The sequence below is a fragment of the Trichomycterus rosablanca genome, chromosome 22 (assembly GCF_030014385.1).
Source record: "Trichomycterus rosablanca isolate fTriRos1 chromosome 22, fTriRos1.hap1, whole genome shotgun sequence".
Lineage (NCBI taxonomy): Eukaryota > Metazoa > Chordata > Actinopteri > Siluriformes > Trichomycteridae > Trichomycterus > Trichomycterus rosablanca.
Genome location: NC_086009.1, coordinates 9,214,670 through 9,230,278, shown reverse-complemented (window position 1 = coordinate 9,230,278; position 15,609 = coordinate 9,214,670). Strand labels below are relative to the sequence as shown.

Sequence of the window (15,609 nt, the reverse complement as noted above, 5' to 3'; positions counted from 1 at the left end):
AAAATGAAATCTGCATCTCCATAAAGTTGGTCAACAGCAGGAAGCATGAAGTGCTCTAAAACTTCCTGGTAGACGGCTGCGTTGACCTTGGACCTCAGAAAACACAGTGGACCAACACCAGCAGATGACATGGCACTCCAAACCATCACTGACTGTGGAAACTTTACACTGGACCTCAAGCAACGTGGATTCTGTGCCTCTCTCTCTTCCTCCAGACTCTTGGACCTTGATTTCCAAAGGTAATGCAAAATTGACTTTCATCAGAGAACATAACTTTGGACCACTCAGCAGTCCTTTTTGTCTTTAGCCCAGGTGAGACGCTTCTGACGCTGTCTCTTGTTCAAGAGTGACTTGACACAAGGAATGCGACAGCTGAAACCCATGTCTTGCATACGTCTGTGCGTGGTGTTTCTTGAAGCACTGACTCCAGCTGCAGTCCACTCTTTGTGAATCTCCCCCACATTTTTGAATGGGTTTTGTTTCACAATCCTCTCCAGGGTGCGGTTATCCCTATTGCTTGTACACTTTTTTCTACCACATCTTTTCCTTCCCTTCGCCTCTCTATTAATGTCCTTGGACACAGAGCTCTGTGAACAGCCAGCCTCTTTAGCAATGACCTTTTGTGTCTTGCCCTCCTTGTGCAAGGTGTCAATGGTCGTCTTTTGGACAACTGTCAAGTCAGCAGTCTTCCCAATGATTGTGTAGCCTACAGAACTAGACTGAGAGACCATTTAAAGGGCTTTGCAGGTGTTTTGAGTTACTTAGCTGATTAGAGTGTGGCACCAGGTGTCTTCAATATTGTACCTTGTCACAATATTCTAATTTTCTGAGATACTGAATTTGGGGTTTTCATTAGTTGTCAGTTATAATCATCAACATTAAAAGAAATAAACATTTGAAATATATCAGTCTGTGTGTAATGAATGAATATAATATACAAGTTTCACTTTTTGAATGGAATTACTGAAATAAATCAACTTTTTCATGATATTCTAATTTTATGACCAGCACCAGTATATATAGCACTATGTAGTTCTACAATTACTGACTGTAGTCCATCTGTTTCTCTGCATGCTTTGTTAGCACCCTTTCATGTTGTTCTTCAATGGTCAGGACCCCCACAGAGCAGGTATTATTTAGGTGGTGTATCATTCTCAGCACTGCAGTGACACTGACATGGTGGTGGTGTGTTAGTGTGTGTTGTGCTGGTATGAGTGGATAAGACACAGCAGCGCTGCTGGAGTTTTTTTAATACCATGTCCACTCACTGTCCAATCTGTTAGACACTCCTACCTAGTTGGTCCGCCTTGAAGATGTAAAGTCAGAGACGATCGGTCATCTATTGCTGCTTTTTGAGTTGGTCATCTTCTAGACAGACCATCAGTGGTCACAGGACCCTGCCCACAGGGCGCTGTTGGCTGGATATATTTGGTTGGTGGACTATTCTCAGTCCAGCAGTTACAGTGAGGTGTTTACACAGCTCCACCACCCAATTAATACCTGCTCTGTGGGGGTCCTGGAATAGTCCTGACCATTGAAGAACAGCATGAAAGGGGGCTAACAAAGCATGCAGAGAAACAGATGGACTACGGTCAGTAATTGTAGAACTATAAAGTGCTTCTATATGGTAAGTGGAGCTGATAAAATGGACAGTGAGTGTACAAACAAGGAAGTGGTTTTAATGTTATGGCTGATCAGTGTATTACAATACCCAAGGGCAGTTATAGCCTAGTAGTTAAGGTCCTGGACTAGTGTGGCCCCTTATGAGCACATAATTGTGTAAAAGCAGGCATCATATGTGCTTTATTACATTTATCACCTTTTAACAACACTACAGCATATTGCTATTTTTCAGTCCACTGGTTTACGCTATCTGCTTCCCTTCTGTACCCCCCCTCCCGCTGATAAGGGGTGTGGCGATCAGTGAGGTCGAAGAGGTTCTGGCTTTCTGTGACACACCAGATGGATTACCGTATTTCCTCCCGACACAGAACGTTGCCAGGACTTCATTTAAAATCATCCAGAAAGCTCTGTGTACATTCATACTCGAACCCCACTCACCGAGTTCACTCAGAGGATGCAGATGTGTAAGCCCAAAGAGAGCTCGAGCATGAGGGTGGGAAGGATGTGTGTAGAACAATATCCTATTGAGTTTCAGCCAGAACTGACCACCACCCACCACTGAGCTTTTTACATTTCTCTTTCTTTCTCAGCCATTTCTCTTTTGGCTCTTTTCACGCTCGTCTTTAGAAGCAGCCTTTATAACCCCGTTTCTAAATAGCCTTCATTCATTCACTCGCTCCGAGAGATCTTCTATACATCGCCTATGACGTTATATTAATGTACTGTGTATTTCCTTGAAGTACTTCGGCCTCCAGTTCCACAAAAGCATAGATTAAGAATGAGCTTGTTTCAGCATTCTGTCTTGAACTTGGGTTGCCACAAATGTCGCAACGAATTAAAGAATTGGGAAATGCCCAACGGATGAAGCTGCACACTCTCCGAGCAAAATGTACGATTTGTGTTTAGCGATGTAACATTTTATATCCATGTAGCGTTTAAGTCTCACGTTTACTGGTTAATTTGCACTATAAGGCAGTCCTAGCAATCCTACAGCAATTCAGTTAGCAATCGCTTAGTCAAAATGTCCAAGATGTCCAGGATGTCCAGGATGTCGAAATCTAAAACAGCTAAAAAGACACATTGGAATGCTGGCAGCACCAATTCTGTGGACCACGACCAAGAATTTTTGTCTTTGAGACCATCGCTGGATGTTCTAGGTTTACATTCAACCGTTAAGGTAGCTGTACTGTGTATTGTAGCTTCTACAGGGTGAGTCAAAAGTCTCAGGACACTCTTTTATTTCAGAAATGAAAGGGAAAATGACATATCTGAATACCCCAGCAAGTAATGGGTAAGGGGGCCTATCTTTTAGGCTATGTTCGGAACATGGCCGCCATCTTGAAAGCCACCATATTAGATCAAGGGCAAGTTTTTCCCAATGGGAAGGTGGTCATGTAGCATATCAAAGAAGACCAGAATTTTCTCAGAAATCGATTGCCGCGATCAGATTGGCAATATCTCTTGTGGTTCAAAAGTTATTCACAGAAAGTTAAAAACTTTTGTTGTTAGTTACAGGTAACTGAAGATGGAATTGATGAAAAGAGAGAGGATTGAGGTGATTCTGATGTCCGGGGAACGCAGCTGCCGTATCATAGCCACAGACTTTAACAACTGACACTCAGAAAGACCACCAATTTCACACAGCACTGTTGCATCCCTTATAGCCAAATTCCGAGAAACCAGGACTGTAGACAACAAGCCACTTATTGGTCGTCCGAAGGTCGCTACCGACGAAGAAACCTCAACAATTGTTTTGGCAGCCTCAGCACCGCATCGTGGAGGCTTGTGACAGCATTTCTCCAGAGATTCTCATGCGGGTTCATAACGATTGGATCCAGCACCTTCAGCTCTGTGTTCAGCATCAGGGACAACACATTGAACACGTCAAATAGCTGTGCATCACAGGGAACGTTCCTGGTTGATAACTTTTGAACCACAAGAGATATTGCAAACCTGATTGCGGCAATCGATTTCTGAGAAAACGCTGGTCTTCCCTGATATGCTACTTGACCACCTTACCATTGGAAAAACTTGCCCTTAATCCAATATGGCGGCTTTCAAGGTGGCGGCCATGTTCCGGACATAGCCTAAAAGATAGGCCCCCTCACCCATTACTTACATTTTCAGCATTTAGCAGACGCCTTTATCCAAAGCGACTTACAGTACAGTTACACAATACAGCCTGAGCAATTGAGGGTTAAGGGCCTTGCTCAAGGGCCCAACAGTGGCAACCTGGCAGTGGTGGGGCTTGAACCAGCAACTTTTGGATTACTAGTCCAGTACCTTAACCACTAGGCCACAACTAAACTAAACTAAACTAAAGAAACAGTGGCCACATTTCATGTCAGTCACGCTGACCTGTTTGAATGAGGCGCGATCTACCAGCGTGTACTGAGCAATCGACGTACTGAGCACCCCTAATCTAGACTCTCTGTCAGAATGAATTCTTCTAACCTGAAAGCACGGTTTGTTTATTGTCCACCGTGAAAAAAATTTGGTTAAAACGTTGGTTACGCGCTTCATTTCTCAGCCAGTCAGATGCGACCCCCCGTCATGCCTCTGCCAAAATGCCAACATAAGAATAGAATGCCTTTATTTGTCATATATACATATACACGTGTACAGTACAACAAAATTATTTTTTGCATATGCCAGCTTGTTTGGAAGCTGGGGTCAGAGCGCAAGGTCCGCCATTGTACGGCGCCCCTGGAGCAGACAGGCTTAAGGGCCTTGCTTGCATGGCAGAGCTGGGATTTGAACTCTCAACCGATCATTCTGGTTTGGGTAGGGGAGGTGGGCGCTGATGTCCTGTGAAAGCCTTCATGACCTTGTTACCTGCTTGCTCTCCCTTTTAGTTATGCTGTAATAATTAGGGCTGCCGGAGTCTAAAACTCTCTGTAAAACTGTTTTACTTAACTAGCATACATTATTAACTACATTCTCTATTGTTTTACCCCAAGGGCATTCTGATGGAAACCTGTTTACCCGCCGAGGTTAAGGATTAAAGTCGAGACTGCAGTGCCAATATTGCTGCTCCTGCCAGATGTGACGGATCTGGAGTAATTGCACCAAGAATGACAAGAGCTAACTACAGACTTTATTAAAGACTAGACCGAATAATAACTCTATTATTATTTATTTCTTTATTTATTGCCAGTTATAACTTTTAGTTCATTTAATTCTGTGTTTGTATGATTTGTGTAAATCCTACTTATTTAAAGTATCCTCCAGGCCACCCATGAAGGATGGGCCCTGCTGAGTCTGGTTCCTCTCAAGGTTTCTTCCTGTAATTTTCAGGGAGTTTTTCCTTGCCACAGTCGCCCTCGGCTTGCTCAATAGGGGTTTTTGTATCTGTTGGTCCTGGATTTTGTAAAGTTGCTTTGAGACAATGTCTATTGTAAAAAGCGCTATATAAATAAAGTTGACTTGACTTGACTCAACCTTTTAGTCGACAGCCCAAAGCTCTACCCACTAGGCTACCACTGTGTTATATCGATTGTCTATGTATGTCCATTGTGTGTTGCTGTAGTTTTGTTATTAAATGGAATTTCGAGTGTCTCTGCTTTTGTGTTGTTAAACAGTTCATCACGGTCTTTGCTGTTAAGCTCTGTCGTCTCTTGCAGTCATAAATAATTCATTCTACCATTAGGTGTTTTATTATAAGCTAAGTCTGGCGTTATTCTAGAGTGTCCAATGCGGCATCTTGATCTTGTGTACACTGCCTGGTCCCAGCATTTTCTTTTCTCCCTTTTTCTCTCAATTTAGTGTTTCCAAATAGTCTTCCGTTTCCTGGGATCCCGATTGTGTTCAAGGAGGGTAATATTTGCCTGCTCCACGCCCCTTCCGACACGTCTCTCGACTACTTCTTTTTCGCCCGTCCTTCGGTGGATTCTGCACAGGTGTCTCGGTCTGCTAACCAGGGTCTTTGCACAGCGTTTGAAGACCACACCCACTTAGTCCGACCTTTACCCACACAGCACACTCGGTGGCTAATTTTGTCTGCTGCAGCTAAAATTAAATGCTGCAGGTATAGTAAAATGAGGGCCACACAGACCCAGAGCCACACAGACTCTCGGTAAATTCAATTAATGGGGGCCACACAGACCCAGAGCCACACAGACTCTCAGTAAATAATAATAAAAATAGGCCACACAGACCATGGGCCACACAGACCCTGGAACCACACAGACTCCCCTTAAATAATAATAAAAAATAGGCCACACAGACCTTGGGCCACACAGACCCTGGAGCCACAATACATATATACAAAAATGTATATATGTATATACATATATAGATATTGTATATATACCTGCCAATTATGCCTGCTAGATGGCGTCCAGCCGACCGATAGCAAAGCTGAGATTTGAACTCGGGTGTCCTAGTGGAATATCCCGCTGCGCCACCTGGGCACCCCAGCGATTTTTAAGGTAGACTGGCATTTGTTTTCCCCCCCAACAATGAATTTCACTTCGTATAGTTTACTATCCTGGTGTGTGTTCAGGAGTGGACTAGAGCAAAAAGGGAAATAAATTATTTGTTTATTTATACTAGCAAAGTTAATGACATTAATTCTTTTAGTCATTATTGTTTGGCAGTTTTGTAGTATCTATACTCCATTTACATTTTCAGCCTCATTTGCCAAATGATTTTCCTATCTATATTACCAATCTGGCCAAAGCTAGAATCATAATCACAAAAATATACAAAAAAAACCAATATTTTCCACACCTGTGACTATTTCAGTGTGAACGACTTGCGTACATCAGCACATTAACGTTACCAAGAGCTTAATGCTACTACAAATTTGAATCGAGAGGTCAGAAAAAGCAATTCTAAGAATAAATGTACCCAGCGTGGACTGTGGTTAGTGAGACTTAGCCCTGGAAGTAGACCTAAGGGGGGTAGTTTGCAGTTGAATAAATGATGCTATACTTTTTTTGATCAAAAGTGGTCTCTCTATTACTTTAGTGCCCTAAACAGGGGTGGAAATAATCAAAAGTCCCAGGGTTTGTCCTAGTGGACAACACAGAAGTCTTTAAGTCTTATAGAAGAAAATGATCTTGTTTGTGTGTATGCACTTAATAGTGATTTAGAGTGCCCAACCCTCTTGGAGAGAAATACTTGAGGACTGCAATGCTTATTTTGGGACTGATGGTCCCAAAATTGGAGGGGTGTAATTTGAAAGAATGACCTCTAGGATGAGAAAGCGAGAGAATGTCCATTTGTGTTGGGCACTCAGATAAATATTAGAGCCGGGCTGTCAACTGACCACCACTTAGTGGTTAGTAGGATTTGTCACACTGGTTAGTGGCAAGATATGGGTCTGGTATACCCAAAAGCTATCTTTTGCAATGTTTGGGCTAACTGTATGATCTAAAATGAGATTCTAAAACACTAATCTAAAACACATTCCAAAGAAAGTTGGGACAGGGGCAATTTAGGGCTGGTAATGAGGTGAAAAACTAAATAATGATGTGATTCCAAACAGGTGATGTCAACAGGTGATTATAATCCTGGTTTAGTACAAAAGCATCATCCAGGAAAGGCTGAGTCTTTAATGAGCAAAGATGATCAGAGGATCTCCAGTTTGTCAAACAATGTACCTCAAAGAAAGATTGGAAGGGATTTGCATATTTCTCCCTCTACAGTGCATAATATCATTAAACCATTTAAGGAATCGGAAGGAATTTCAGTGCGTAAAGGCCAAGGGCGCAAGCTTAAGCTGAACGCCTGTGATCTTCAATCGCTCAGACGGCACTGCATCAAGAACCGCCACTCAACAATAGCTGATATAACCACATGGGTGAGGGATTACTCTGGCAAACCTTTGTCAAGCACTACAATACAGAGTTACATGCACAAATGCCACTTGACTTCTCTGGGCTCGGAGGCATCTAGGATGGACCATCACACGTGTGTGAAACGTGTATTGTGGTCAGATGAATCAGCATTCCAGGTCTTTTTTTGGAAAAAAATGGACGGCGTGTGCTCCGAACCAAAGACGAAAAGGACCATCCAGACTGTTATCAGCGACAAGTCCAAAAGCCAGGGTCGGTCATGGTATGGGGCTGTGTCAGTGCCCTCGGCAAAGGTCATTTACACTTCTGTGATGCAGCATTAATGCAGAGAAGTACATTGAGATCTTAGAGCAACATGTGCTGCCTTCAAGACGTCATCTTTTCCAGGGATGTCCATGCATTTTTCAACCACATGCTGCACACATTACAAAGGCATGGCTGCGGAAGAAGAGGGAACGGGTACTGGACTGGCCTGCCTGCAGTCCTGACCTGTCCCCAATAGAGAATGTGTGGAGAATTTTGAAACAAAAAATGCGACACTGACGACCCCGTACTGTTGCACATGTTAAGACGTGTTTGCAGTAAGAAATGGGACAAAATAAAAGCTGAAACACTAAATCACTTGGTATCCTCGGTGCCAAAACGTCTTTTAAGTGTGGTGAAAATGCCAACATTACAAAGTGGTAAATGCTTTACTGTCCCAACTTCTTTTTGGAATGTGTTGCAGGGCTGAAAATGCAGGGATGGAAGTTCAGCAGATAAAACATGAAATATCTCAGGTTCATCCTGCATGAATTAAAAGTCAAAGTAAATGTATTATTTGCATTTTCCATGCTGTCCCAACTTTTTCTGATTTGGGGATGTAAATTATAAACTATTCTGTAACTATGCTTTTCTATTCTGCAGTCTCCGGAGATGCTGACACACTTTTAAACAAATGAATACACAAACACACCTGCTCCACAGAAACACGTGCTTAACTACAATCCCATGCCAAAGATCTGCTGATCCTCTTAAACCGGCATACAAATACACAGAGACACACATTCTTCCTCCCTGGCTTTCATAAATGATGTATGCTCATACGCTAATCTAAAACATGTTGTATATTCCCAGTACCACAAATAGCGGCAGCTGCAAGACGTTCACAAAGGTCCTTACTAAGGGTTTGGGTTTGTAAAACATGGAAAGCTGATAACATCAGCAAAACTTCAACAAAAAAGGGATTTTGCACATTTGCTGTAATTAACACACAATGTGGGTGGATTAAATGCACCAAACTGATTTGGATATTGTGGGTGTGAACGTTGAACGTCAAACGCTAATACCAATTTATGGCTTTCCTGTTGCACTACTTTTTGATTACAAGCTAGACATTGCAACACTTAACTACTCTGCCAACACACACCACACCTACTTAAAAACATACCACTGCCTTAAATGCCTTTTTGGAAGACCGGAATGCTTAGATGTGTGGGGTTTGTACACATTTTTAGGGAGGGTATGTAGGTGTGTATGTGTGTGTATATACAGTGTATCACAAAAGTGAGTACACCCCTCACATTTCTGCAAATATTTCATTATATCTTTTCATGGGACAACACTATAGACATGAAACTTGGATATAACTTAGAGTAGTCAGTGTACAGCTTGTATAGCAGTGTAGATTTACTGTCTTCTGAAAATAACTCAACACACAGCCATTAATGTCTAAATAGCTGGCAACATAAGTGAGTACACCCCACAGTGAACATGTCCAAATTGTGCCCAAATGTGTCGTTGTCCCTCCCTGGTGTCATGTGTCAAGGTCCCAGGTGTAAATGGGGAGCAGGGCTGTTAAATTTGGTGTTTTGGGTACAATTCTCTCATACTGGCCACTGGATATTCAACATGGCACCTCATGGCAAAGAACTCTCTGAGGATGTGAGAAATAGAATTGTTGCTCTCCACAAAGATGGCCTGGGCTATAAGAAGATTTCTAACACCCTGAAACTGAGCTACAGCATGGTGGCCAAGGTCATACAGCGGTTTTCCAGGACAGGTTCCACTCGGAACAGGCTTCACCAGGGTCGACCAAAGAAGTTGAGTCCACGTGTTCGGCGTCATATCCAGAGGTTGGCTTTAAAAAATAGACGCATGAGTGCTGCCAGCATTGCTGCAAAGGTTGAAGACGTGGGAGGTCAGCCTGTCAGTGCTCAGACCATACGCCGCACGCTGCATCAACTCGGTCTGCATGGTCGTCATCCCAGAAGGAAGCTGACGCACAAGAAAGCCAGCAAACAGTTTGCTGAAGACAAGCAGTCCAAGAACATGGATTACTGGAATGCCCTGTGGTCTGACGAGACCAAGATAAACTTGTTTGGCTCAGATGGTGTCCAGCATGTGTGGCGGCGCCCTGGTGAGAAGTACCAAGACAACTGTATCTTGCCTACAGTCAAGCATGGTGGTGGTAGCATCATGGTCTTGGGCTGCATGAGTGTTGCTGGCACTGGGGAGCTGCAGTTCATTGAGGGAAACATGAATTCCAACATGTACTGTGACATTTTGAAACAGAGCATGATCCCCTCCCTTCGAAAACTGGGCCTCATGGCAGTTTTCCAACAGGATAACGACCCCAAACACAACCTCCAAGATGACAACTGCCTTGCTGAGGAAGCTGAAGGTAAAGGTGATGGACTAAACCCAATTGAGCACCTGTGGCGCATCCTCAAGTGGAAGGTGGAGGAGTTCAAGGTGTCTAACATCCACCAGCTCCATGATGTCATCATGGAGGAGTGGAAGAGGATTCCAGTAGCAACCTGTGCAGCTCTGGTGAATTCCATGCCCAGGAGGGTTAAGGCAGTGCTGGATAATAATGGTGGTCACACAAAATATTGACACTTTGGGCACAATTTGGACATGTTCACTGTGGGGTGTACTCACTTATGTTGCCAGCTATTTAGACATTAATTGCTGTGTGTTGAGTTATTTTCAGAAGACAGTAAATCTACACTGCTATACAAGTTGTACACTGACTACTCTAAGTTATATCCAAGTTTCATGTCTATAGTGTTGTCCCATGAAAAGATATAATGAAATATTTGCAGAAATGTGAGGGGTGTACTCACTTTTGTGATACACTGTATATCACACGATTACAAATTTTAATCGCGATTAATCTCAGAATTTCATATAGTTAATCGCGATTAATCACATAAAAAAAAATCTGTGTAAATGTTATAGAAAACAAGGATTTTTAAGTGAAATGTTACAATTAAAATGGTGAACGCATTTTATGCTAAATGTACTTATGTTAAAAACTGCTGGGACAAGAGAAAACTGTAAGGGAGTTTTATTCACTCACATACTAGGCAGTAATACTATCCAGCAGAGACCCCTGACTTTGTATATATGTCAGATTGTAGGTTAAAATTTCTCCATCAGCAAACATTGTATATCAGCGGTGCTTTAGGTGGGATAAGGCGTAGTTATTGTTACAGACTTTTCTGTGGTTGTATCGTCACAATGGTTTGATGGACGTTTCTACACGAAGTGAGTGTGTTTTGACCCTTTGGGGCTTCCAGAGTTCATGGAATAGCATGCTTGGCTAACGCGTTGACTCTAGCTGTCCGCTATTCGGTACCGTAACAGAAAAAGTAATAGTGTTTTGCTCCCGACAATTTGTGAATATACCATGTATTTATTTCTTTATTAAGCAAGTGCATCACTACGACGCTCGGTTACATTATGTTAACAAACTGCAAATGAAACAAACGGTGGCAAGTCCGACGTTAAAACGTTGGTTCTACCAGTCAGACGCGCTCGCCCCACACTTAGAGAAACGCTGTCTTAATGAGAGATGCCGTGCACGGTCAAGTCTCAAAATGAACTACGGATGACTCGCAGGGCCAAATAGAATTTAACTTAGACTATATATATATATATATACGTATATACTATATTGCCAAAAGTATTCACTCACTGATCCAAATCAATGAATTCAGGCGTTCCAATCACTTCCATGGCCACAGGTGTATAAAACCAAGCACCTAGGCATGCAGACTGCTTCTACAAACATTCGTGAAAGAATGGGTCGCTCTCAGGAGCTCAGTGAATTACAGCGTGGTACCGTGATAGGATGCCACCTGTGCAACAAGTCCAGTCGTGAAATTTCCTCGCTACTAAATATTCCACAGTCGACTGTCAGTGGTAGTGCGCAGATGTCGCCAACTTTCTGCAGAGTCGATCGCTACAGACCTCCAAACTTCATGTGGCCTTTAGATTAGCTCGAGAACAGTGTGTAGAGAGCTTCATGGAATGGGTTTCCACGGCCGAGCAGCTGCATCCAAGCCTTACATCACCGAGCGCAATGCAAAGCGCCGGATGCGGTGGTGTAAAGCACGTCGCTACTGGACTCTAGAGCAGTGGAGACGTGTTCTCTGGAGTGACGGATCACGCTTCTCCATCTGGCAATCCGATGGACGAGTCTGGGTTTGGCGGTTGCCAGGAGAACGGTACTCGTCTGACTGCATTGTGCCAAGTGTGAATTTTGGTGGAGGGGGGATTATGGTGTGGGGTTGTTTTTTCAGGAGTTGGGTTCGGCCCCTTAGTTCCAGTGAAAGGAACTCTTAATGCTTCAGCATACCAAGAGATTTTGGACAATTTCATGCTCCCAACTTTGTGGGAACAGTTTGGGGATGGCCCCTTCCTGTTCCAACATGACTACGCACCAGTGCACAAAGAAAGGTCCATAAAGACATGGATGAGCAAATTTGGTGTGGAAGAACTTGACTGGCCTGCACAGATGGACCCAATAGAACACATTTGGGATGAATTAGAGTGGAGACTGTGAGCCAGGCCTTCTCGTCCAACATCAGTGTCTGACCTCACAAATGCGCTTCTGGAAGAATGGTCAAAAATTCCCATAAACACACTCCTAAACCTTGTGGAAAGTCTTCCCAGAAGAGTTGAAGCTGTTATAGCTGCAAAGGGTGGGCCGACATCATATTAAACACTATGGATTAAGAATGGGACGTCACTCAAGTTCATATGCGTGTGAAGGCAGACGAGCGAATACTTTTGGCAATATAGTGTATTCTGGCGACAGGCCAGTTTGCCATTATAATAGGGGTGGGGGGGGGGGGGGGTTCCCCTTCATGCATCAATGGCCATAAGAGTCTGGCATCCCGTTGTTCCTTTTATATATTTATATATACACATAATTACATATGGTAATTATCAACAGCTGCAGAAGTTCATCTCTAAAAAATACAAAACATCCATCTCTCTATCTTTCTCCCATGCCCACCCAGTTACTGACCTGCGGCCATGTGGATGAGCACGCTCTGGTTGGGGCGCAGGTGGCCGAAGTCGAACAGCATCATGTAGGCGGTGATGTAGTTGACAGGCAGAGCGGCTGCCTCCTCGAAGCTCATTCCCTCGGGCATGATAAAAGTGTGTGAGGCTGCCACCACCACCACTTCCTGCCACAGACCGTTGCGGCTCAGAACCAGCACCTTATCGCCCACCTGCAGAAAAGATGTACACAAACACACGCTTTAGGAACGAGCACAAAAGCTCTCGCTGCTTTAAAAATAGACTCGCAGATAACACGGTCTAGTTTAAAAATAAATGCAGCCTTTATTATACAGTATATACAGATGAGCCAAAACATTACGACCAACTTCAGCGCGTCCAATTGCCCGACTGCGTCATGGTTCCTTCTCCACTAATGCCGACCCGGCTCTGATCGAGGAGAATGAAGCTAACCCACGCCCCCTCCGACACATGGGCAGCAGCCGTATGCATCTAGTCACCTACACTTCATGAGTGCATATGCGGATCAGCACCGTGTACTTTGCAAATTCGGGCTTGTCAGTGACACTTTAACCGTTTCCGGTACACAGAGGGAGGAGATGTTAGCTTGCATGCTAGCATTGGTTCGAATGGCCTGAGGCTAACTGTGTGAGATGACGTAATCCCTGTCTAAGTAGTGCGTCTAAATAATCTGCCTTATAAGTTTGATGTCTTATTAGAATCCTTTTTTCTACTTAGGCAGCTGCCTAGGTAGCAAGTAGGAAGCAAGGCAGTTTACTAGGTTTGTAGACAGGCCCTAAATCTAAGGCTAAGAACTTGTAGTACTGTATTTGTGTTCTATGCAGCAGGTATGGCCAGGGATGATGAAATTAAACTGGAGTGATTGTAAAAAGAGCCAAAACATTATGCCCATTGGAGCCAAGTATCTCAGCAAGGGTTGCTCACCATGACTCACCGTTTCAAATGACTCTGACTTGACTCATGACTCGCAAAAAAATGACTCGTGAACAAGAGTCTCTAGCGTCAGCATGTGTTAACATTAGTTACGTGTGACAAATATATATATATATATATATATGATTATTATTATTATAAATATTCTGCTCTCTAATAACGTTCCGACCGTCTTAACCCGCAACGCACGTAATGGGTAAATGTTACAGCCAGCTTCCGGCGTAGTGATGAAGCGTCGCTCCCTACACAGTCTGAAGTTCACTTCATTTGAACATTTTCACTACCTTTGGATTGGAATCTCACTTAAAATGGTGGAATACCCTACGTAGTGCACTTCACAGGAGCAACAGGGGTGAATGGAACGCTCCGACAGAATTGGCGCTAATGGTTGAAAGAACCGCTTTCTGAATCAGACCTTCTGATTTGAATTGTTAGTAAGAAATGCTGTTATTTGCATTTATTCAGTTTGCATCACACAGATGATGTGTCAATGAAACGCTTGGTTAGTGTTTTACTTCACAGCCGGGAAAAGTTTGGAGGTTTTTTAATTATAAGCACATTTACAAAATAACACATTATTTTCCTAATGGGACAACACACGGTTATCAGGAAGAACATAAGCTAAGGTAAGCAGTGGTTATGATTTTTTTTGCTGTGTTTTGGATTTTGGCCGCTGTGCTGTGATTTATCGCGCGCTTTTGTTTTGCAATGAAAACAAAACGTATCAATTTGAGCTTTTAACTGGTACCTTCTTGTTATGAAAATTACATTCATTTGCACAATGACTAGGAAAGTAAAGGCACCAAGTAAAACGGCAAAATACAGTCACTAATCTGTTGTTGTTTTTTATCTGAACTTACATATTATTTGTTTATTTCTATGCTACATTTCCAATATATGTTTTGTGTATATTATATTGACTCATGACTTGGACTCTAATTTACCTGCTGTGGAACGTTTCGAAATGGTATAACCTGAATATCCTGTAAACTTTTCCATTTTTATTTTGCTTTTGTCAGGCACTAAATTCTACATTTGTTTCTATTTACAAAATACAATAAAGTAGGGCAGCCAAAAAATACTTTAGGAGTAATTTCTTTGCATTTTTGGTTGGTTAGCCAAGGTTTGGTTTAGTTTATTTGGATTTTAACCCCAGGTTTAACACATTTGTGTAATTTTATGACAGTCTGTGTTATGTTTAGGTCTGCTCATTGTTTATTGTCTTTTATATTGTGGGTCCATTTTATATTTTTATTTTTTTATAGCTGTGATGTGGTTAACCAAAGGTTTACGATAAATAACAGATTCTTGTTTTTATTGCATTCCAACTTGTGCAAATAAGGTAGCTAATATAATGACACAATCTAATAGGTGTGAACATAGTTAGTATATCCTTAACATGAAAACCTTAGCATTAAAAACAAAACACAGTCTGGCTGACAAACAAGTCAGACTGGCTTGTTTCTATTCCTTTATCCTGTCATATTAAGGAAACGGCCCAATCACAACACTGATCAGCCATAACATTAAAACCTCCCCTTGTTTCTACACACACTGTCCATTTTATCAACTTCTACAGTTCTACAATTACTGACTGTAGTCCATCTGTTTCTCTGCATGCTTTGTTAGCCCCCTTTTATGCTGTTCTTCAATGGTCAGGACTCTCCCAGGACCACCACAGAGTAGCACTGCAGTGACACTGACATGATGGTGGTGTGTTAGTGTGTGTTGTGCTGGTATGAGTGGATCAGACACAGCAGCGCTGATGGAGTTTTTAAACACCTCACCGTCACTGCTGGACTGAGAATAGTCCACCAACCAAAAATAACCAGCCAACAGCGCCTCGTGGGCAGCATCCTGTGACCACTGATGAAGGTCTACAAGATGACCAACTCAAACAGCAGCAATAGATGAGCGATTGTCTCTGAATTTACAT

The 15,609-nt window shown here is 42.7% G+C and overlaps 1 protein-coding gene across 1 annotated transcript in view; it reads right to left on the bottom strand.

Moving 5' to 3' along the window:
* Positions 1-15,609, bottom strand: part of vat1 (vesicle amine transport 1) — a 76,480-nt gene that overhangs the window by 41,988 nt on the left and 18,883 nt on the right. Inside the window, exon 2 of the mRNA XM_062984922.1 lies at positions 12,724-12,931. Within this exon, the coding sequence (XP_062840992.1) occupies positions 12,724-12,931 (208 nt within the window). The remainder of the gene's footprint in view (positions 1-12,723; positions 12,932-15,609) is intronic.